The sequence below is a fragment of the Rana temporaria genome, chromosome 4 (assembly GCF_905171775.1).
Source record: "Rana temporaria chromosome 4, aRanTem1.1, whole genome shotgun sequence".
NCBI classification, from domain to species: domain Eukaryota; kingdom Metazoa; phylum Chordata; class Amphibia; order Anura; family Ranidae; genus Rana; species Rana temporaria.
The window spans coordinates 120137084-120159689 of record NC_053492.1 but is presented as its reverse complement, the minus strand read 5'-3'; the positions used below and the strand labels follow the sequence as shown (position 1 = coordinate 120159689).

General features: G+C 44.0%; 1 protein-coding gene across 2 annotated transcripts in view; it reads left to right on the top strand.

Annotated features, from left to right (window-relative positions):
• The window catches only part of LOC120936527 (ILK associated serine/threonine phosphatase), a 48373-nt gene extending 26090 nt beyond the window's left edge, over positions 1–22283 (top strand). For both annotated transcript variants that reach the window (XM_040348961.1, XM_040348962.1), the window contains exons 7-10: positions 18008–18129; positions 19737–19856; positions 21655–21736; positions 21819–22283. In XM_040348961.1, coding sequence (XP_040204895.1) covers positions 18008–18129; positions 19737–19856; positions 21655–21736; positions 21819–21959 — 465 coding nt within the window. In that variant the 3' untranslated portion in view covers positions 21960–22283. The remainder of the gene's footprint in view (positions 1–18007; positions 18130–19736; positions 19857–21654; positions 21737–21818) is intronic.
• The last annotated feature ends 323 nt before the right edge of the window (positions 22284–22606 follow it).

The window sequence follows — 22606 nt, the reverse complement described above, 5'->3', positions numbered from 1 at the left end:
ACTTTGGTCAATTTTCTAATACCAAAAGTTTACTGACAGGGTGCGATATGGGTCCAGGGGTGTGGTGTTCCTGTCCATGGACCCCGGTCCCTGAAGGTCTATAGACGCTGCTCTCCGTGATGGGTGAAGATTGGACTGTCTGTTATGCAGAGTCCTGCAGCGTTGGATCAGGTAAGTGAAGGTGCTTCAGGACTTGGTCCTAGGAGTAACCTTCCTTTATTTTGAGCCATTATGTTTGCCTAAAGCTAACTGTCTGTGCTTCTCCTATATGGTCCTGTGTGTTGTGGGGAGGAGGGGTATCTCTAGTCAGGTAGTTAGCCCCTCCTGTGCAGGTTAAAAGCAGAGAAAAGTTGTCCAAAATGTTTGGCTTCACTTGGCTTACCTGGTTCTCACATGGAGCTGTGGGTTCCATCCTCATGCATGGCGCGTAGCGTCATGCGCGCGCGACATTGATGTGTCTTAGGCGCACGCGCGCGCACAAATGAAATTTTTGTACGCTGCTCCAATGCGCACGAATGTGCGCGGCGTGCTCCGTGAGATGCGTGTGACGACATGTGCGCGCGTGCGGCTACGTGTGCGCGCGTAGCCTCGTGGTGCACGCCTAACAGCGGCGCGCGCGTGCGCATGCGCGCAGGGGGTCTATCTCAGCTGTTCTCTATGAGACTTGAGATTACAGGACAGAGCAGGTCAGGTGATACACCTAGTCCTTATATGCTCCAGTCCACCTAACTGGTTCTGGCTGACGGTGGACACAGAGATTTTGTGCACATACTTCAGTATTTAGTACTGATGGTGGACAGTGACATTTGCTTAAGGCGCATAGTGGGCTCTGCACCTTGCCAACCATCAAATAGCAGCGTCAGTGCTGGTCTATAGGTTCGCAAGTAGTTGCAACTATTGTGAGAACCTCAGCTTTATCATGGCTAAAGGCTCAGGGACTAGAAGCAAAAAAGCAAAGGGATCGCCATCTGGCTCAGAGGATCTCGGCATGCTCCTGCGGCTGCTTCCTCTCCTGAAAAATTGAAGGAGGCCCAGGGTGAACCATCAGGGCTGTCAGATGCCTGTTCTGCCCTTGTCCCACTTGCTCCAGTTTTTGTGACACAGGAGGCTCTGGCCTCAGCTATGGGGGGTCTGGAGCAGAGATTAGCGACCTTGATTGCATCCTCTCTCTCAAGGGAAAAACGCACAAGGTCCCCCTCTCCCTCTGAGGAGTCACTCGATGTGGGGCATGCATCCTCAGAAGAGGTTGATTTACCCTCTGGAGATCTGGCAGAAGGTCAGCTGGAAGTAGTGGACTCTGAGGATTCCACTTTGGGAGAACCCTTTTCGGCATCGCAATCCGAAAAATTGTTGGTCCAGTCCCTCACTGAAATGGTCCGTTCGGCCTTCAAGTTGCCACTTTCAGAACCAGCTTCAAGTGCAGTCTCATCTTTAGGCTCCTTAAAAGCTCCTCAAGCTAATTATTCCTTCCCGGTTCACCCCCTGCTGGAAGGGCTTATCTACAAGGATTGGGAACATCCAGATAGATATTTTCTTCCTCCTAAGAAGTTTTCGGTTTTATACCCCATGGAGGAACAATTCACTAAAAAATGGGGCATCCCCAAGGTTGACGCAGCTGTGTCCTGCGTAAACAAATCTTTGACCTGTCCAGTAGACAATGTTCTGGTATTCAAAGATCCGACAGACAAGAGATTAGAGACTTTATTAAAAACCTCTTTTGCTTCGGCGAGAGGAATAACCCAGCCTGCAATTGCGGCTATTGGGATTTGCCAGGCCTTGAAGGACCAGTTTAAAGGGGTCTTAAAGGAATTGCCGGCACAACAGGCCCAGAATTTGGCTGAGTTTCCCAGAGCATTATGTTTTGCCATAGATGCTATTAAGGACTCCATTCAGCAGTCCTCACGTCTCACTCTCTCGCTAGTTCATATGCGCAAGTTACTCTGGCTGAAGAACTGGTCTGCTGAAGCCCCGTGTAAAAAATTACTGGCGGGGTTTCCCTTTCATGGAGAGCGTTTGTTTGGGGAAGATCTGGATGCTTACATTCAGAAAATTTCCAGTGGCAAAAGTACACTGTTCAAAATGTAATATGCAAATACAGTGCTACCTGATGTGAAAAAAGGTATCAAATGTGATATTAAGCAGCGCTCAAGAGAATCAAATAAAAAAACACACATATAATATTGCTAAACTATTAAGTGAAAAATAATGAGTGATCCACCCTCTATGTGAAACAATATATCAGTGTCAAAAAATAGGTGTCAATAATACACCCAAAATAACAGGTTGGCAAAAAAAAAATCCATAAACTGATTGTGTGAACGTAAATGAAGTTCATAAATGGAGAACAGAAGAAATCCCTTCACGATCTTCAGACAGTGCTTTCACCACACCACAGTGACTGCGTGATTCCACCACCCATCAGAATGCAAACTCACCACAATAAACGGCCTGACACTCTCGTGTTAAGGCACACAGGCTTTTTAACTGAACCACTCAGTTTAATTGATGGAACTCCCTCTTTGGAAACTGGAGCACTCAGTTAAATAAATGGAGATCCGTTGGAAAAAGGAAAAACTCCAAGATGACAGCCACATGTATAATGAAGAGAGAGAGCACAATAGTGTGATATTGCAACACAACTTTTAATAAAAACACTAAAAATCTCCCAATAGATGCACTCACAAAAATGACTCTTGTCATAAGCAGTGATTAAATCCAAACATCACACGGTGTAAACACAAACAAAAATTTTCCTCCAGGTGAACCAGTGGTCACGGCGGACCAACAAATAGCCCAGGTTTACTCACAGCCCTATGAAGGTGTACTGGAGTCGCTCTTCAGATGACTATATTGGTGACAGATGGACCGTTCCACGCCCGACCAGTTCAGTTTAAGGTATGCGGTTGTAACTTAGTACCCACGCCCCGACATGTTTCATCATACTGATTTAATCATGGGGATGCTTACCAGATGTCACATGCCGCTATATGTAGCTGCCAAGGTCCCCCCCTCACTTGCACATTGGTGCACGCCTTCCGTTCATTACAAGCATCAGCTGTGTGGACAAACGTCCCACTCAGCTGTGCTGGCATGCAAGTGTGCAGCTCTGACCAAACAGAGCAGCATAATCATGTGTGCGAGGTGGAGGCCCCCAGTGGTGACGTTGGTGTACTACACCTAATCACACTGCCTGTATTCAATGAAGTGTCTATCACCAGTGGTCAAACTGGTGTATGACACCCATTCCCACTGCCTATATTCGATACAGTGTCTAACCCCAGTGGTGAAACTGGTGTATGACACCCATCAAGCATAGAGTGTACTGCAAACTGAAAGAAGGGGGATATCCCTCTAAGAAATAACTAACAGCCATTCGGGTGTCCCCATGACCACGAGTCACCTCCAGGTCTATACAAACACGATCTAACAGTGTAAAGTCAGAAACACAAAATACAATATCTCTCATTAATCTAAAGTGAGAGCATACTACATGGTTATATGAATCTAAAAAAGAATATATATTATTCCAAAATCTAAAAACACATAATCAACCATAAATATATATAAAACTGAATTAAATACATATAGTATAGGCGGTATTCCTAAAATTATATTGAAGAGTTGCATATATTATTATCCATCATAAAATTTCAATAAAATGGTGGTAATCAAAATGAATAAAAAATGTCTACACATATATACATACATACATATACACATACATATATATATATATATATATATATATACATATATACATACACATATAAAAATTATTATTTTTAAAAAAGATTCTATAAACTGGAAAACGATTTTACACTGGGGCATGTACTTTGAACGAGATATACATAAATATGGGCAAGTTTAGACATGCAATGGTTCAAATTAAAGTGGGTGAACTTCATCATCTCCATATGCATGGCATAACAAAAATTTAATTATATAGTCATACAGAGCCCATGATCATAGTGGGTGGCCCAGTTGTCTGGCCCCCTTGTACCAACATAATTCATGACCATACTATATATATGTACACCTTAAAACCTGCTCCTAGTCTAAACATTACTTATGAAGCAGTTCACGTCCAACTCTATGTTGAGGCCCCTCGGAAATTGACTTTTTAAAAGAAAGATCCATTGAGTTTCTCGCTGCGATAGATCTCTCACCCTGTTTGAACCTCTCCATGAAGGGTGTACGCAGTCAATGCCACAGAACTGAGCTAGCGAAGGATCTTTGTTATGTTTTTCCTTAAAGTGGACTGACACACTGTGGTAATCAAAGCCCTTCTTTATGTTTGCCAGGTGTTCAGCCACTCGTATCCGCAATAACCTCTTAGTTCTTCCTACATAAAGTAGTCCACATGGGCACCAAATCAAATATACTACATGAGAAGAGTTGCAGGTGATAAATTCTTTAATAGAGAAAATCTTCCCATCACTGCTCATGACCTGTTGTTTTCCTCTATTACTTATCTGCACAGTTCTGCAACAAATGCATTTCCTGCACGAGTAGAACCCCTTGAAATCTATTCTGAGGGCCTGCTGATCTGGGGGATCTAGAATCTTGCGGACCACCTTGTCGCCGAAATTAGGAGCCCTCCTATAGATGAATCGTGGTTGACTCGGAAGTATTTCGGCAAAGTGTCTGTCCTTCCCCAGGATGTGCCAGTGATTCTTGATGATAGCCTCTACCTCCCTGTATTGGGCATGAAACCCAGACAGGAAGCCCCATTGGTGTTGGTTATTATTTGGCTGTTCTACCTTCTTCTCTAAGCATTTTTCTCTAGGGATAGCAGCAATTTCTTCAATCATTGTGTTCAGAGCTGGCTCATCATATCCCTTCTGAACAAATTTATTCTTCAGTGTTTGTGCTTGTGAGAGATAATCATTGGCATCTGAGCAATTGCGACGAACTCTTAAAAATTGCCCCTTAGGGATATTTTTAATCCATGCTGGGTGGTGTCCACTATTAATGGACAAATAACTGTTACGATCAGTTGGCTTGAAAAAGACTTTAGTCTTTAGTTTATTTGCTTCTCTTTGGATAGTGACATCCAAAAAGTTGACCATATTTCCGCTAATTGTATATTCCAATTTAATGTTGTTGGGATTACTATTGAGGTCTTCCAGAAACTTTAGTGCATCTTGCTGCGATCCTTCCCATATAAATAAAATATCATCTATAAATCTCCGATAAAATAATAATTGGGGTCTCCGGTTATGAAAAACATGCCTGTCCTCCCACTCAGCCATGAACAGGTTGGCGAGGCTGGGGGCAAACTTTGCCCCCATAGCCACGCCAACCTGCTGGGAGAAGAAGGAGCCATCGAACCAGAAATAATTATGGGACATGCAGAACTCTAATACATGTCCCATAAATTTCTTCTGAGTATGCGGTATATCATCCCTCCTGCTAAGTGCCCAGTTCAACGCCAGTGCCGCATCATCATGCTGAATAATGGTATACAGTGATGCCACGTCAGCTGTTACCAAAAAGATGTCTGTTTCAGGCCTGATGCTCACTTTGTCTAGGGACTGTAGCAGGTCGGTGGTGTCTTTCAGATACGCCTTGGTTGTGCAAACACTCAGTTGGAGAAATCTGTCAAGGTATTCTCCCAATCTGGCTGTGACTGATCCAATCCCGTTAACTATTGGTCGGGCAGGTGGGATAATTTCATTTTTGTGGATCTTAGGCAAAGTGTAGATCACCGGTATCCTACACGCTGAGGGAGCTAAGTACTTTTTCTCTTTCAGATTCAAAGCTCCAGTATGATAGCCCCAATCTACCAACGCATCAAGTTGTACCTTGTATGGTTCGGTAGGGTCTGATGCTAGTTTTCTATATGTAGAAGTATCGCTCAGCATATTGGACAACTGGGTGCAGTAGAACTCCTTATCCAGGACCACCACCCCTCCCCCTTTGTCCGCTGGTCGGATCACAACATTCTTCTTATCCTCCAAAGATTCAATACCTTCTTTAATATAGCGGGGATTCACACCCTTCTTCACAGGTAATTCCTCAATGTCTTTGAGTACCAACTGTTTAAAAACCTCTATAAAATGATTATTGGAAATCTGAGGATTAAATAAGGATTTATTCTTGAGTCCACTGTCAACTTTCGTTGCCACACTGGTACTTTTCATAGAAGACGTGACAGGGTGGCTCAAGAAGTATTTTTTCAAATTCAGAGTCCTGACAAATTTGTGTGTGTCTATATAGACGTCAAATTTATTCATTGTTCTTCTAGGAGCACACTTTAAACCCGTGTTGAGGATATTGAGCTCTTTCGGGCTCAACGTCACCTTACTCAGGTTGTATATTCCTGTGGTTCCACCTCCCTCATTCTTTTTTTGGGATTGTTTCCTTCGGCCTGCCCTGCATCCACGTCTTCTCTTTGATATGTTTCTGGTCCTCTTTGCGGAAATTTCGGAACGACATGCTTGTCTCCTCCTTTGTTGTTCCTGGTCTGTGAGTTCCTCCTCGGAGTCCCACCTCTCCCCCCCCTCCCCCGATGCCCTAAAAAAGGCTGTTGAGAGTAGTATCCATTATGATAGTCCTCTGCCAGAGGTTGGGTTGGGTTGTTATTTTGGGTGTATTATTGACACCTATTTTTTGACACTGATATATTGTTTCACATAGAGGGTGGATCACTCATTATTTTTCACTTAATAGTTTAGCAATATTATATGTGTGTTTTTTTATTTGATTCTCTTGAGCGCTGCTTAATATCACATTTGATACCTTTTTTCACATCAGGTAGCACTGTATTTGCATATTACATTTTGATTGTTTAACTTTTAGAGCAGCAGCTCACATATATTTATTTATTAATTTATTTATTTATATTATCAATATCACTATATTTTCACTTATATTCTCCAGTTACGCGCAGTGGGGGTGGCTCAATTAGACGGCCCTTATTTCCACCTTTTTCCCATACAAAAGTACACTGTTGCCAGTAAAGAAAAGGTTTAGGGGTCCTCCCTCCTTTAAGCGATCCTCCTCTCCTATCCCTAGTACTTTCGGTACCAGGCAGTTCCGACGGCCTCCTGGACGATTCAATGCAGGTGGGAAGCCACAGGGCCAGCCTCAGGCTTCCAAAAAACCTTGGAACCGTAAGCCACAGGCCAAGCCAGCAACTAAGTCAGCATTATGAAGGTTCTCCCCCACTCAGCCGGGTGGGGGGAAGACTTCAGCTGTTTGCGGAGGCTTGGCTAGACAGGATCCAAGACAGGTGGGTCCTCTCTACGGTCTCCGGGGGCTACAAGCTGGAGTTGAGCGAATTTCCTCCACCACGCTTCTTAACCTCGAACGTCCCAAAGGACCTCGGCAAAAGAAGGTCCTTAGCATTGGCCTTAGATCATCTGTTATCCCAAGGGGTAATCAGAGAGCTGCCAGTGGAAGAACAAGGTTTGGGGTTTTATTCCAATCTCTTCACCGTCCCCAAACCAAACGGGGATGTAAGACCCATCCTGGACCTCAAGGCCTTAAACAAGTTCCTAAGGGTCCAATCATTCCGGATGGAATCGATCAGGTCAGTGGTGGCCTCCATGCAAGGAGGGGAACTACTAGCGTCCATCGATATAAAGGACGCATACTTGCACGTTCCTATCTTTCTCGACCATCAGAAGCTGCTTCGCTTCGCGGTAAATCAGCGCCACTTCCAATTCGTGGCCTTACCTTTTGGTCTGGCCACCGCTCCTCGTGTTTTCACGAAAGTATTGGCTCCACTGTTAGCCTATCTAAGGTCTCAAGGCATATCCATAGTAGCCTATCTAGACGACCTATTGGTAGTAGACCGGTCAGTGGCCGATCTAAACTCAGCGGTACACAGAACCGTAAAATTTCTGGAATCCATGGGTTGGGTTCTCAACCTGGACAAGTCAGCCTTAATGCCTGTGCAAAGGCTCGAATATTTGGGTCTACTCATAGACACAAAGCTAAAAAGGGTCTTCCTGCCCCAAAGGAAGTTCGAGGCTTTAAGAGAACTAGTTCAACTAGTCAAAGCAAAGCGTCAGCCTCCCATTCGCCTCTGTATGAGGTTACTGGGAAAGATGGTAGCCTCGTTCGAGGCCGTCCCATTTGCGCAGTTCCACTCAAGGGAGCTTCAACATGCCATTCTGTCCGCTTGGAACAAAAAGGTTCAAGCCTTGGATCTCCCTATGTCTCTCTCCCGGTCAGTCCGGCAGAGCCTTTGTTGGTGGCTGGTTCCCCGGAACCTGCTAAAGGGGAAGTCCTTTGTTCCCGTGACATGGCAGGTTGTGACCACGGACGCCAGTCTGCTAGGCTGGGGTGCAGTCCTGGGAGGTTTGTCTCTCCAGGGGAAATGGTCAGCCTCCGAGAGGTCTCTACCCATAAATCTGCTGGAAATTCGAGCAGTCTATCTAGCCCTGTCAGCTTGGTCAGACAGGTTGAAGGGTCTTCCGGTCAGGATTCAATCAGACAATGTCACTGCCGTGGCATACATAAATCACCAGGGGGGCACAAGAAGTCGTGCAGCCCAAAGAGAGGTGAATCGAATCCTGACCTGGGCAGAGAAATATGTCCCATGCATATCTGCAGTGTTCATTCCGGGAATAGACAATTGGCGAGCAGACTACCTAAGCCGCCAACAGGTGCTTCCAGGGGAATGGACTCTTCACCCCGACATCTTCCAGAGCATTTGTCAGAGGTGGGGAACACCAGATGTCGATCTCTTTGCATCGAGGTTCAATGCAAGGGTGGGCAACTTTCTGTCCCGGACAAGGGATCCACTTGCTTACGGCACGGATGCACTGGTGTTCCCATGGGATCAGTTCTCCCTAATGTATGCGTTTCCTCCGCTGCAATTATTACCCCGTCTTTTTCGCAGGGTAAAGTCGGAAGGAAGACCAGTGATTCTGGTGGCTCCAGCGTGGCCCAGAAGGGCCTGGTTCGCGGACATTGTAAGGATGTCCGTGGGGCAACCGTGGTCCCTGCCGCTTCGGCCAGACCTATTGTCCCAGGGGCCAATATTCCATCCTTCCTTACCGTCTCTCAATTTGACGGTCTGGCTATTGAGTCCCATATCTTAAAGAAAAGGGGTCTCTCTAATGCGGTGGCATCTACTTTGATTAATGCCAGAAAACCGGCATCCAGACTTATCTATTACCGAGTTTGGAAATCTTATGTGGCCTGGTGCGAGACCAGGGGTTGGCATCCCCGGAGGTATCTCATTGGCAGAATTCTGGAGTTTCTGCAGTTAGGGGCGGACATGAAGTTGGCCCTAAGCACCATTAAGGGCCAGATCTCGGCCTTATCGATTTTTTTCCAAAGGCCACTAGCTACACATTCCCTGATCAAAACCTTTTTGCAAGGTGTGATCCGGCTTAGTCCACCAGTCAAGATTCCCTTGTGTCCATGGGATCTGAATCTGGTCCTTTCTGTCTTACAGAAACAACCATTTGAGCCCTTGGCTCATATTCCTTTGGTCCTTCTGACCAGGAAGGTGATATTTTTGGTAGCCATAACCTCCGCCAGGAGGGTTTCGGAGTTGGCGGCCTTGTCTTGTAAGGAACCGTACCTTATATTCCATAAGGATAGAGTGGTCCTACGGCCCCACCCGGCTTTCCTACCTAAAGTTGTTTCAAGATTTCATTTGAATCAGGATCTTGTTCTCCCGTCTTTTTTCTCAGAGCCTAGTTCTGCAAGGGAGAAGTCTTTACATACGCTAGACGTATTAAGAGCAGTTAAGATCTATCTTAAGGCTACTGCTCAGGTCCGGAAAACTGATACATTGTTTATCCTGCCAGAAGGTCCCAGATGTGGGCAGGCAGCGTCGAAGTCCACTATCTCCAAATGGATTCGGCAGGTCATTACTCAAGCCTATGGCTTGAGGGGAAAGGTTCCCCCGTTTAAGGTTAAAGCACATTCCACTAGAGCGGTGGGTACTTCCTGGGCAGTGCATCATCAAGCCTCCATGGCTCAAGTCTGCAAGGCCGCGACATGGTCGTCTGTCCATACTTTCACTAAGTTTTATCAATTGGACATAAGAAAGAATGAGGAGAGCGCCTTTGGGCGCAGTGTGCTGCAGGCTGCAGTTTGATTCCTCATGTTTGATGGCGCCCGGCTTATTTCTTGGGGTCTCCCTCCCCTCATAGCATTGCTTTAGGACGTCCCACATAGTAATTACTATGCTTCTCTGTGTCCCGTGATGTACGATAAAGAAAATAGGATTTTTATAACAGCTTACCTGTAAAATCCTTTTCTTTTGAAGTACATCACGGGACACAGAGCACCCGCCCCTCTTTTGGGGTATTTGGGACACTTATTGCTTGCTACAAAACTGAGGCACTCCCGGTATGGGAGGGGTTATATAGGGGAGGGAACTTCTTGCCTTAAGGGCGTGCCAGTGTCCACACCTGAAGGTACTCTCTATAACCCACATAGTAATTACTATGCTTCTCTGTGTCCCGTGATGTACTTCAAAAGAAAAGGATTTTACAGGTAAGCTGTTATAAAAATCCTATTATGGTGTCCAGTTCTGGTCACCAATCCTCAGGAAGGATGCCTTTAAACCAGAGAGAGTCCAGAGCAGAGCAGCAAAACTACTAAGAGGCTGGAGCTCCTCAGTTATGAGGAACTACTACAAACAAACTGATTCTCCTTGGAGAAGAGATGCTTAAGAGGTACAAAAACCTTGAATGGTGACTAGCATTGGGAAGAAACGTTTTAGTCTTAGGTCTCTAAAAAATACACTTGGCCACACAATGAAACTGGATGAGAATTCAGTCAATCTTAAGTGTTTTAAGGCTTTCTTTACTGGTAGGGCAGTAAGGATGTGGAACTCCCTCCTTCAATAGGTGGCATCAGCGGAGAGTATAGATATGAATAAAACAGTATTATTAAAACTCCCAAAGTCCCAGGGTTCAAAAATAGCACTGTAGCAGCGCTCCAATCAAACACCCGTTTGAAAGTTCTCTATATGTGTCACATATAGGAAACAGTAGTGGTGCAGGAGAGGATGGATGTGGTTATTCGTCAATCTGTGCACTGTGCTCCTTTCACCCAAAGATGTTCACCACGTGGGGGGGGGAGTTCTCTTTGGGGGATGCACTCACCAGACGTAAGAATCAGATGAACATAGAGTCAATCATAACCATCTGTCGTTAGTACTGCACTGTCCACCAATTAACCTTGCTTGGTATATGGTCCGCAATCACATCTGAAAAAATGTAATCTCACATAGAGTAGTACCGTTTGAAAAGTTTATTTAAACCCCAACAGTACCCCCTTTACATGTGCGTACCAGAAAGTTATCAGGCAATGTAGATGTGTGTGTGTGTGAATGTATTCGCTCGGACATACTGGGAACAGAAGCCTAAATTTCCGACTAGGGCTGCAACTATAGATTATTTTTATAATCGATTAATCGGCCGATTATTTTTTCGATTAATCGGATAAAATCATTAAAAAAAAACGTAATGTGGAATTTTTTCGTTTATTTAACAGTAATAATGAAAAAACTGAGTGTTACACTCAAACGGCAGATTAAAAAACGTTTAACATTAACATTACACAACTTTGCAGCAGTACTATTCCACCGAGGAACACCAATGATGGGGCACTATTCCTCCCGGGAACACCAATGATGGGGCACTATTCCTCCCAGAAACACCAATGCTGGGGCACTATTCCTCCCAGAAACACCAAATGATGGGGCACTATTCCTCCCAGATACACCAATGCTGGGGCACTATTCCTCCCAGATACACCAATGCTGGGGCACTATTCCTCCCAGATACACCAATGCTGGGGCACTATTCCTCCCAGATACACCAATGCTGGGGCACTATTCCTCCCAGATACACCAATGCTGGGGCACTATTCCTCCCAGATACACCAATGCTGGGGCACTATTCCTTCCAGAAACACCAATGCTGGGGCACTATTCCTCCCAGATACACCAATGCTGGGGCACTATTCCTCCCAGAAACACCAATGCTGGGGCACTATTCCTTCCAGAAACACCAATGCTGGGGCACTATTCCTTCCAGAAACACCAATGCTGGGGCACTATTCCTCCCAGAAACACCAAATGCTGGGGCAATATTCCTCCCGGGAACACCAATGCTGGGGCAATATTCCTCCCGGGAACACCAATGCTGGGGCACTATTCCTCCCGGAATAACAATGCTGGGGCACTATTCCTCCCAGGAACACCAATAATGGGGCATTATTCCTCCCGGAATACCAATGATGGGGCACTATTCCCCTCCCCACCCAGGAACACCAAAGGGGCACTATTCCTTCCCCCATCCAGGAACACCAAAGGGGCACTATTCCCCCCCCCAGGAAAACCAATGATGGGGCACTACTATTCCACCCATCCCCCAGAAAAGAGTTAGGAGAACGGGGAATTTTCATTATCGATAATATCGATTAATCGTTTTAGCCCTATTTCCGACACTTTTGCGTCCTTCCGGGTTCCTAGTCCGTGGAGCGCACTTGTCACTTCCGTTTTGTTGACAAAGAGTCACGCCCTGATGCATTTGTCATATCCTGACTTTGTCTGAGGGCGTGACTCCAAGTGTCAACAACCGGCTTTTAATATGCATTGTTCCCGCCTATTTTGCGACGTCAGAGATACTCGCGTACGTCCGCCGCAGTCGCAGTAGCCTGATAGAGTGTTTAAACAATGCCAGGTGGCGGGCGGAAGCAAGTGGATCGGCACAATTGTGAACTAAGACGAGACATCCTACTCGCTGCACAATTACTGGAAGTAAGCACCCACCTCAAATACATCAATTGCACAAATCTATCATCTAAACAATCGTTAAACTTACAACGAGGGGAAATAAATGAAAAGCATTATAAAATTTAAAAATCATTCAAAGTGTTACAAAGTGGATATCATTTGTACATTTTCTTCTATCCTTCACATATAAAATATTTAATATTCTATTAATCCCATATAAACTATGTATATAGAACTATATGCACAAACGAATCACAGTGAACACTAGCATCACGATGTGATCCAAAAAAGAGTATAGATACGTTAAAAAAAGGAAAAAAATCTAAAAGCTTTTACATATGTTTCATAGCGAGCACAATGTAAAGGAATATGCAAAGCAGGTGCATGCACACTCTCAGCTTAAACAGAATGGAATGAATGTCTTTATTCAACCTTACAAAATACAGTATGTAAGTATATAAAGGTTAGATACAGTGGGGGAAATAATAATTTTATTCCGTGCAGATTTTGTAAGTTTGCCCACTTGCAAAGAAATTAAGGATCTATACTTTTTATCATAGGTGTATTTTAAATGATAGAGACAGAATGTCAACCAAAAATCCAGAAAAAAACGCATGATACAAATGTTATAATTTGAGCTGCAGTTTAGTGAGTAAAATAAGTATTTGATCCCCAAGCAAAACATGACTTAGTACTTGGCTGAGAAACCCTTGTCGGCAATCACAGAGGTAAGACGTTTCTTGTAATTGGTGACCAGGTTTGCACTCATTTCAGGAGGGATTTTGGTCCACTCTTCTTTACAGATCTTCTAAAATCATTAAAGCGGTAGTTCCCCCTCCAAAAAAGTTTTACCCTTAGTCTGATGCTCATTTTGTCTAAGGGAATCGGCTAGTTGTTTTAAAATCGACGCTGTACTTACCGTTGTAGAGAGCGATCTTCTCCGTCGCTTCCGGTTATGGGTCTTCGGGAGTGGGCGTTCCTTCTTGATTGACAGGCTTCCGACGATCGCATCCATCGCGTCACGAGTAGCCGAAAGAAGCCGAACGTCGGCGCGGCTCTATACGGCGCCTGCGCACCGACGTTCGGCTACTTTCGGAAAATCATGACGCGATGGATGCGACCGTCGGCAGCCTGTCGGAAGACTGTCAATCAAGAAGGAACGCCCATCCCCGAAGACCAAACCCGGAAGCGACGGAGAAGATCGCTCTCTACAACGGTAAGTACAGCGTCGATTTTAAAACAACTAGCCGATTCCCCTAGACAAAATGAGCATCGGACTAAGGGTAAAACTTTTTTGGAGGGGGAACTACCGCTTTAAGGTTTCTTGGCTTTTGTTTGGAAACTCTGATGCCGCGTACACACAATCGGTTCGTCTGAAAACGGTCTGATGGACCGCTTTCATCAGACGAACTGATCGTGTGTGGGCCCCATCAGTTTTTTTCCCATCGGTGAAAAAACTTAGGGGGTAATCCACAAAGATCCGGCGTAACGTAAATTTTCCCATTAAGTTACACTGCCTTAAAATTTCTACCTAAGTGCCCGATCCACAAAGCACTTACCTAGAAATTTTTGGCTGTGTAACTTAAATTCCGCCGGCGCAAGGCGTTCCTCTTTTCATGGGGGCGATTCCCATTTAAATTAGGCGCGCTCCCGCGCCGGCCGTACTGTGCATGCTCATGACGTCATTTTCCCGACGTGCATAGTGTGAAATTACGTTACGCCAAGCTTTGTGGATCGCGACGGGTCAATAAAGTTGCGTCGAAAAAAAAAAAGATACGGCGAAAAAAAAAAAATTCAAAACAAAAAAAAAATCGCGTCGCTAGACAGAAGGGTCTGCTTTTACATGGTGTAAACAGTTTACACTTTGTAAAAGCAGCCCTAATTTTGCGTTTGCAAACTAAAATTTACGGAGAAAAAAACTAAGCTGAAAAGCTTTGTGGATCTCCATAAGTGCTAATTTGCATACCCGAGGCGGCATTTCGACACAAAATGCCCCCAGCGGCGGATGCAGTACTGCATCCTAAGATCCGGCAGTGTAAGTCCCTTACACATGCCGGATCTTCTGCCTAACTATGGAAAACTGATTCTGTGGATCAGTTCCATAGTTAGAAACAGGGATACGACGGCGTAACAGCAGTTACGCCGGCGTATCCCTTTTGAGGATCTGGCCCTTAGAACCTGTTTTAAAATTATCTGATGGTTAAAAAAACAATAGAAAAAAACGATCGTCTGTGGGGAAATCCATCGGTTAAAAATCAGTGCATGCTCTGAATCATGTCGACGCATGCTCGGAAGCATTGAACTTAATTTTTCTCAGCACGTCGTCGTGTTTTATGTCACCGCGTTCTGACACGATTGTTTTTTTAACTGATGGTGTGTAGGCAAGACTGATGAAAGTCAGCTTCATCGGATATCTGATGAAAAAATCCATCAGACTGTTTTCATCGGATGAACCGATTGTGTGTACGGGGCATAAGTTTCAGCTCCCTCCATAAATTTTCTATAGGATTAAGGTCTGGAGACTGACCAGGCTACTCATGACCTTAATGTGCTTCTTCTTGAGCCATGGCTTTGTTGCCTTGGCGGTATGTTTTGAGTAATTTTCATGCTGGAAGACTCATCTTTAGTGTTCTAAAAAGCAAGATGAAGGTTCTCATTCAAGAGTTTACAATACATGACCCCATCCATTGGCTCTTCAATGCTGCAAAGTCGGCCTGTACCTTTAGCAGAGAAACAGCACCAAAGCACATTGTTTCCACCTACATGCTTGACTGTAGGGATGATGTTCTTAGGGTCATAGCCAAAAAAATGTCTTCCTCCAAACACATAGAGTCAAGTTGATGCCAAGGAGCTCAATTTTGGTCTCATCTGACCACAGCGCTTTCTTCTAATCCTTCTCTGAATAATTTAGATGTTCATTGGCAAACTTCAGATGGGCCTGTACATGTGCCTTCTTGAGGTGGGGGACCTTGTGAGCGCTCCAGGATTTTAATCCATGGTGACATATTGTGCTACCAATGGTTTGTTTGGTAACTGTGGTCCCAACTGTCTTGAGACCATTCACAAGCTCTTCCTGTGTAGTTCTGGGTTGATACTAGGGCTGTGCAAATTAACTTTTAATTAATCGATTAATCTTTAATTTTTTTGATCGATCAAAATCTTTTTGATCGATTAAAATTCTTTTGATTGGTACTCACCTCTCTGCCGGCTTCTGGGCCTTCAGGGAGTTCCGTTGGAGATCCAGTAAAGTCACGGACACCGGCAGGGCTTGCCGTGTCCATCTGAAGGGCTCCTTTGCTGTGCCTTCATATCTGCATGCCAGCAGGACCTTACTATCTGCCACACGCAAGGGCTGTTACACTTTCCTCGATCACTTCCCTCTATCAACCTGGGATTCTACAACCATCCACTGGGAGTTGTGATAGTTCCCTTCATGGGACATCTACATGCCGACGGACTGATGTTAACCTCTCCTCATCTGGATTCAGCAGTGGTATCGTTGTACACATTTTTATACCAGTATCATACTTGGCTACATGTTTTTATGACTGCTTTTGGTACCGTTTGGTATTACTCGCACCATTTTTACAGTTTATGTAGCTACAATCGATTTTATCTCCAGTGCAATATTTGGTTACCTACTTGAAGACTATAAAAGTTTTAATGCTATTCCCATCGAGCGCTGCCTTTGTGTGTTTTTTGTATCCTGCTATCCATTTTTCCATTTGTTGGTAGCTGCACTGGGAATCAGCCTGCAAGGAGATCAGCTAAAAGTAGTTGGATGTTTATGTGCGTTATAATTAATCGAAATTAGTCGATTAATCGATTAAAAAAAAACGATTAATCGAACAGAAAATTTTTGATCAGTAACAGCCCTAGGATACCTCACTTTTCTCGTGATAATCCTTACCTCATGAAGCAAAATTTTGCATGTAGCTCCAGACGAGGGCAATTGATGGTTATTTTGTATTTCTTCCATTTGCAAATAATTTATCCAACAGTTGTCTGCTTCTCACCAAGCTTCTTGCTGATGGTCTTGTAGTGCATTTCAGCCTTGCGCAGGTCTGCAATCCTTTTCCTGATGTCCTTTGAAAAGCTTTTTGGTCTTGTCATGATGGTGAGGTTTGAATGGAAGAAAGAGATTCAAAGGACAGGTGTCGTTTTTTTCACGAGTTGTAGTTAGGAGCACCTTCCTAAATTGACAGGACTAATCTGTGTACCACATGAGCACATTTGGTAGCCAGTCTGTGGTAGCCAGAATTTTTGTTGGTTGGTAGGGGATCAAATAGTTATTTTACTCCTATGATAAAAAAAGATAGACCCTTCATTTCTTTGTAAGTGGGCAATTTTTCAAAATCTGCATGGAATCAAATAATTTTTGCCACTGTATTTGTTTGTAATTCAACATACCAAACAGCTAGGTGAGCCCATCTGTGTGTTTATGTAATGGTCTACTTGCAATGGGGGTCTTTAAAGAGGATGTTCTGAAATGAATGATTTATCGAAAAGAGAAATATAAGTACAAGGGGTGGGTAAATTCTGTTTCTTGCTTTTAAGCTTCTCTGCTCCTCCCCTGCTAGAATGTTTGGTCATTACTATTGTTGGGCTGAGGCAGAGCTCACTTGTCACTGCCCCCTGTTCAATAAGCACACATGTCAAGTTCACCTGTTCCACCACCTCTGTGTTTTCAAGCAAACTTGGCTGAATTCGCCACCTAGGACACAGCATCCTTGGAAGTTATGCTGTGGGCTGCCTGCACCACAGCAATGTATGGCACTGTGTGTCCTGTCCTAGCAGCCAATGATGTCAATGCTGGCTGCTTTTCTCCTAGCAGCCAAAGATGCTATACAGCTCTGAAGCCTGCCTCTTGCCATCCAATGAAGTTGGCTCACCAGGTGGCCAATCCAACTGAGCCCATCACTGCTTGAAGTTAGAGGGACTGGAACAAGTGAGCTGACACACCGCCTGTTTTTATCCAGTGGTGTGTCACTTGTTCCAGTGAGGCACCTGGTGCCCAAGACAAGTGATGTCAGTCCCTGCTAGTTTAATATTTGTCTCCTTGCTAGATTGGACAGCGGTGAAGGGGATAAGCTTGCTGATGACTAGAGACTACATGCACGTTGTTGCCTGGGGGGACAGGAGTAACAAATTAAATATTTGGTGAGGCTTATTTAAGAAATGACCCAACCAATGAAAGACACACACTATACTTAGTCTTGTTGTGCCCATAGGTAGCCTGATGTCTAATGTTATATATCCTTTTGTAATCTTGATTTCTCTTGTTGTATAAAGGCAATAATGTGTAGGATGAATGAGGAAACTCAGAGGCCCACTGTATTAAGCTTGAGTAGAGAACATAATCCCACTCAGTATGAAGAAAGGATGAGGATACAAAAAGCAGGGGGAAATGTGAGGTGAGCTGCACTATTGCTATAATGAACAGTTTACATCCCTGCATGATCACACTCAATTCAGCCATACAGAATGAACATAGGATAACCTCCCTTGTTATTACAAAAGTGTAAAGCCTCCCCATAGGTGATTAAATTGGCAGATTGTATCTGACACCTCTTAAGTGTTACTTAATAGTGTTTGTCTTAAATCATCCCATCACATCTCTCTTCTGGGTGGAGGAGCCTCTTCCTTTGGGGTGTGTACAGTGTTCTGCCGAATAAGCAATTTCTGTGAAATGCCAGGCAGTTATCAGTCTAAGCCACACTACACTTGCTGCCTTGCCCGAGGGTCAAATTTGCAGAAAAAATTTCACCAACATATGGAGAGCAAGATGCCTCCCTGCTGCAATCACTTTCACAGAAGACTTCACACTATCTTACTCTGCCTTATGGAACCTCACAATGCATGAACTCAACTTTTTTTTTTTCCTGTAACTGCATGCCTACAAATACAAAAAACAATTTCCATCAGAATCTCACATAGCTTTAAAAGACAAATTGACCGCATTTCTGCTAAATCACTACTGCACTAACTTAAAGTGGAACTTCACCTAAATTGGGAAGTTCTGTTCATCCTCCCCCTTCTCTGCCCTCTTTTTTCTTTTTCTTGGAGTACAAACCCCATCTCTGACATGTACTGGCTTTTCCACTTCCACTTTTGTTTTTCTTTCCTAGGCGAGAGTACCGAACGTTGCATTCTGCACCCCCCCCCCCCCATTCACAGCCTCCTGGGATACAAGTTACTTGTTTTCAGGATGCTGCGGTATCAGTCTCATCACATCTCGTGCATGTGCTTTGGGGAGCCGGCTGTGACGCAGCAATTAGGGCCCTTTCACACGGGCGGATCAGTAATGATCCGCTCCGTGTGTCCGCAAAAGCTCAGCGGGGATCCTCCGTAAAATCCCTGCTGAGCTGACAGGGCGGTCCCTGCACACTGTGCAGGGACCGCCCTGTCTTTCCTCCGCTCACCCCTATGGGGGATCGGATGAACATGGACCGTGTGTCCGTGTTCATCCGATCCGCTCAGCAGACGGAAGAAAAAATAGGATTTTCTTCCGTCCGCAAATGCAGATCTTTGCGGAGGCGGACAATTATGGGTGTCAGCGGATGGTCATCTGCTGACACCCGCAATCACATAGGGACCAATGTATGTCCCGTTTTCATCCACAGCGGATGGATGAAAATGCGGACATACGGTCCCGTATGTGTGAAAGGCCCCTTGGTCACAGCCAGCTTCCTTGAACAGTGAAGAACCAGCTTTGTTGGACACCGGGACTGGTAAGCATTTGTGTATTAAAAGCTAGCAGCTACAGAATTTATAGTTGCTGACTTTTAATATTTTCAAAAATGACACAAGTTCCTCTTTAAGATGGCAGGATTTTCTTTTTAAGTGTGGCGATAAGAACTCGCTTCTTTACATCACATGACATCCTGAAGTTTGTAGAAGAAATTTAGCAGACATCCTCCAGTCAGCCATTTGTTTTTTATTTGTTCTAGTGCTCTCAAATCATATTTTAATAAAATTTGAAATCATTTTTTATTTTTTTTTTTGCAATGTCGTTCCACAGAAATGGCAGGGTTTTGGGTGTATTGGAGGTTTCTCGCTCACTCGGAGATGGACAGTTCAAACGATGTGGTGTAATCAACAACCCAGATGTGAGAAGGTGTCCTCTTACTGACAATGACAGGTAAAAAAAAAGACATCCTAATGTAAGGTATAACTCCACATCTACTACCTTTTTACCAACTGTCTGCAGGATTTATTTATTCTTTAATTTTACATCACGAAGAGTACAGTAAAAGGAGTGGGGGAGCTCATTGCTTGAGCTCTCATAGTAATTGGTAGCATTGTATAGGGAGTCAGGTGAGAAGATCTTTAGATACAAGGAGCCGTTTGGTAGTTCAATCAACTTGACCTTTTGTAATCTTGCAGAACTGAAAGAATTTTTATTTTAGTTTCATATTAGTCAGGTCAAAAAAAAAATCTAAATTTTTTTCATAAAAACTAAATCAGATCACACTCTGGTCTTTGTGCTAAAAAAGGCCTCATTAGTTCTCTTCTAACTTATCGTGGGGGGGGGGGGGGGGGGGAGGATAAGCATTATCAGACACAGATTTCCGCAGCCCATTTTTCAGTTTGGACAATAATAAAGTTTCCAGATCTGCATGCAAATAGAGAAGATTACTCGGCGTGAGTAAGGACTTGTTCACACGTGTGTTGATTATAAAGAGCAAAGCTATACTCATTAACCCTGACTCACACTGAGACTGAGGTTTGAATCACGCGCCAGCTCTATGGGACCAATCAGTGTTATTACAGGCTTAGCGGATTGCTGGATAGACTTGCCGTTCTAAGGGCACTTTTAAATGTGAGTGAAACCACTTTCTATGGATTTTTTTATTTGAATACATTTTGCATGTTGCGCAATGATGGCTATTTATCTGATTACATTAATGCATGAGAGGGGAGCTTGGTGAAGTGAATATAGAACACAGAGGAATACCGTTGTAAATATCTGGTACCACAGGGGACTAAAGACCCACATATTGACCAGGCTCTAACTATATTGCCTTCTGGTGAGTATGAACTTTGGAAGGTGGCCGATGTAGTCACGATTAACCTGGGTGAATCGCCACGTAAGCGATTACATGCAAGAAATCACTATTGGCACTGAGTGACTTTTTCAATGGACATTTTATTTTGATAATAATGTAAATTTTGTTTTTAGAGCACATATCACAGTGGTGGTGAATTTTACTGTTTGGAACTTTATTTGGTTGGATATTTTGTGTTTTATATGTTGATTTGAGCACAAATAATTGATGTATTAGTTAGCGCAGCTATTTATAGATTTTATTTGGTATACTTATCAATCCCTTGGCGCCTCCCGGCTCTTTAACGGGTTTCAGATTCCGGCTGGCGGGGCAGGGTTTATGATCATGTGACTGCCATAATTGGCTGTCACAGCGGTCGCATGATCGGAAAGATCTCTGTTATCTGCAAGTAAATGGCACATCTGTTTTTGTAATATTGCACGCAAATATGTGGCCATTCAGTGCCAAGACCCACCTGCCTAGAGGTCGCATATTTGCGTGCTGTCAGTGCCAGGAGGTTAACACTCCTATATCTGTTATAATGTGTTTTAGTTGTGTTTATGAACCATTGAAAACACTTCTAGAATGCTTGATAGTTCTCTGCAAGATGGATTGAATAATTTTAAACTCTTTGACACTTGGCTTGGTCCAGCTCAACTTTGCTGACACAAAAAGCTTTGCCACTGACAATAATGCTAAATACCTCTGCTCCTACCTCACACTGTCAGTATTGCTGGCTGGTTGACGCTTTTGCCTGCATACAGTAGTATATGGTGTTACCACACAGCTGTCTGTACAAACAGGAAGTGGCTGGAGGTACTCTGTCCAGTTCTCTATTATAGACACTGAAGAAGTTACAAGTTTAACAAAATATTAATGTTTGCTTTGCAGGTTTGTTTTGCTGGCCTGTGATGGTCTTTTTAAAGCTTTCTCAGCTGAAGAAGCTGTAAACTTCATCTTAAGCCAAGTGCAGGTAAATATTCAGAGCCTGTGAAATATGAATTTCAGCTCTAGCTGTCACCTTGCTGACTTTCCTTCTGTATCGTTTTTCACAGGATGAAAGTGCCCAGGCAGAAGAGGATCCTGGAGACATGGATACCCGCTATGAATCTGCCTGCCATCGCCTTGCTAATGAAGCAGTGCGGCGAGGTGCTGCCGACAATGTAACCATACTCATTGTACAGATTCAACATTGATACCCATAGTATGGGTAGCTGAGTGTTACAGAGAAATTAATTATTGATGCCACACATCTACATCTTCCAGTGTACTATAACTATGCCAGTCTGTTGTACAGCTAAGATGTCATAAAGTACAGTGCTTTAACCCTTTCAGAGGATTGCCAAACAAGTACTGGAGAACTTTTTGTTGTTGCATTCGGATCAGGACATGCTTGGTTTGAAAGCCTGTGATATATGCTTTTATGCAGGTAGAGGATATGGAGGCAAATGTTTGTGGTTTGGATGTGTGATTGATAATTTTATGTCATTATTTCAGTAAAAAAAAGTTTAATTTTTTAATTTTTTTGTAAATTCTTTGCAGTATTTTGCATTGCTCCAATCACCTTTCCCTGGAGTACATTCATGAAGCTTGTACATGCTGAAACTGGGCAGGTATGACTGCCCAGCATTCGTCTGGATCTTACCAGACTCACAATGGCATCACCCTCTTCTAGGCACAGCTGGGGGAAGCCTGGTAAAGGGGAAAGTAGTTTATGGAATCCCTCTCCCCCATTCCCCAATATGTAGTGTTTCAGGAAGGGAAAGTTGTGCCTTGCTAAATAAGGGGAATTTACTATTCCCCCTTAGTGGGGGTCTACTGTTAGGTGCAAGATCATCTTTAA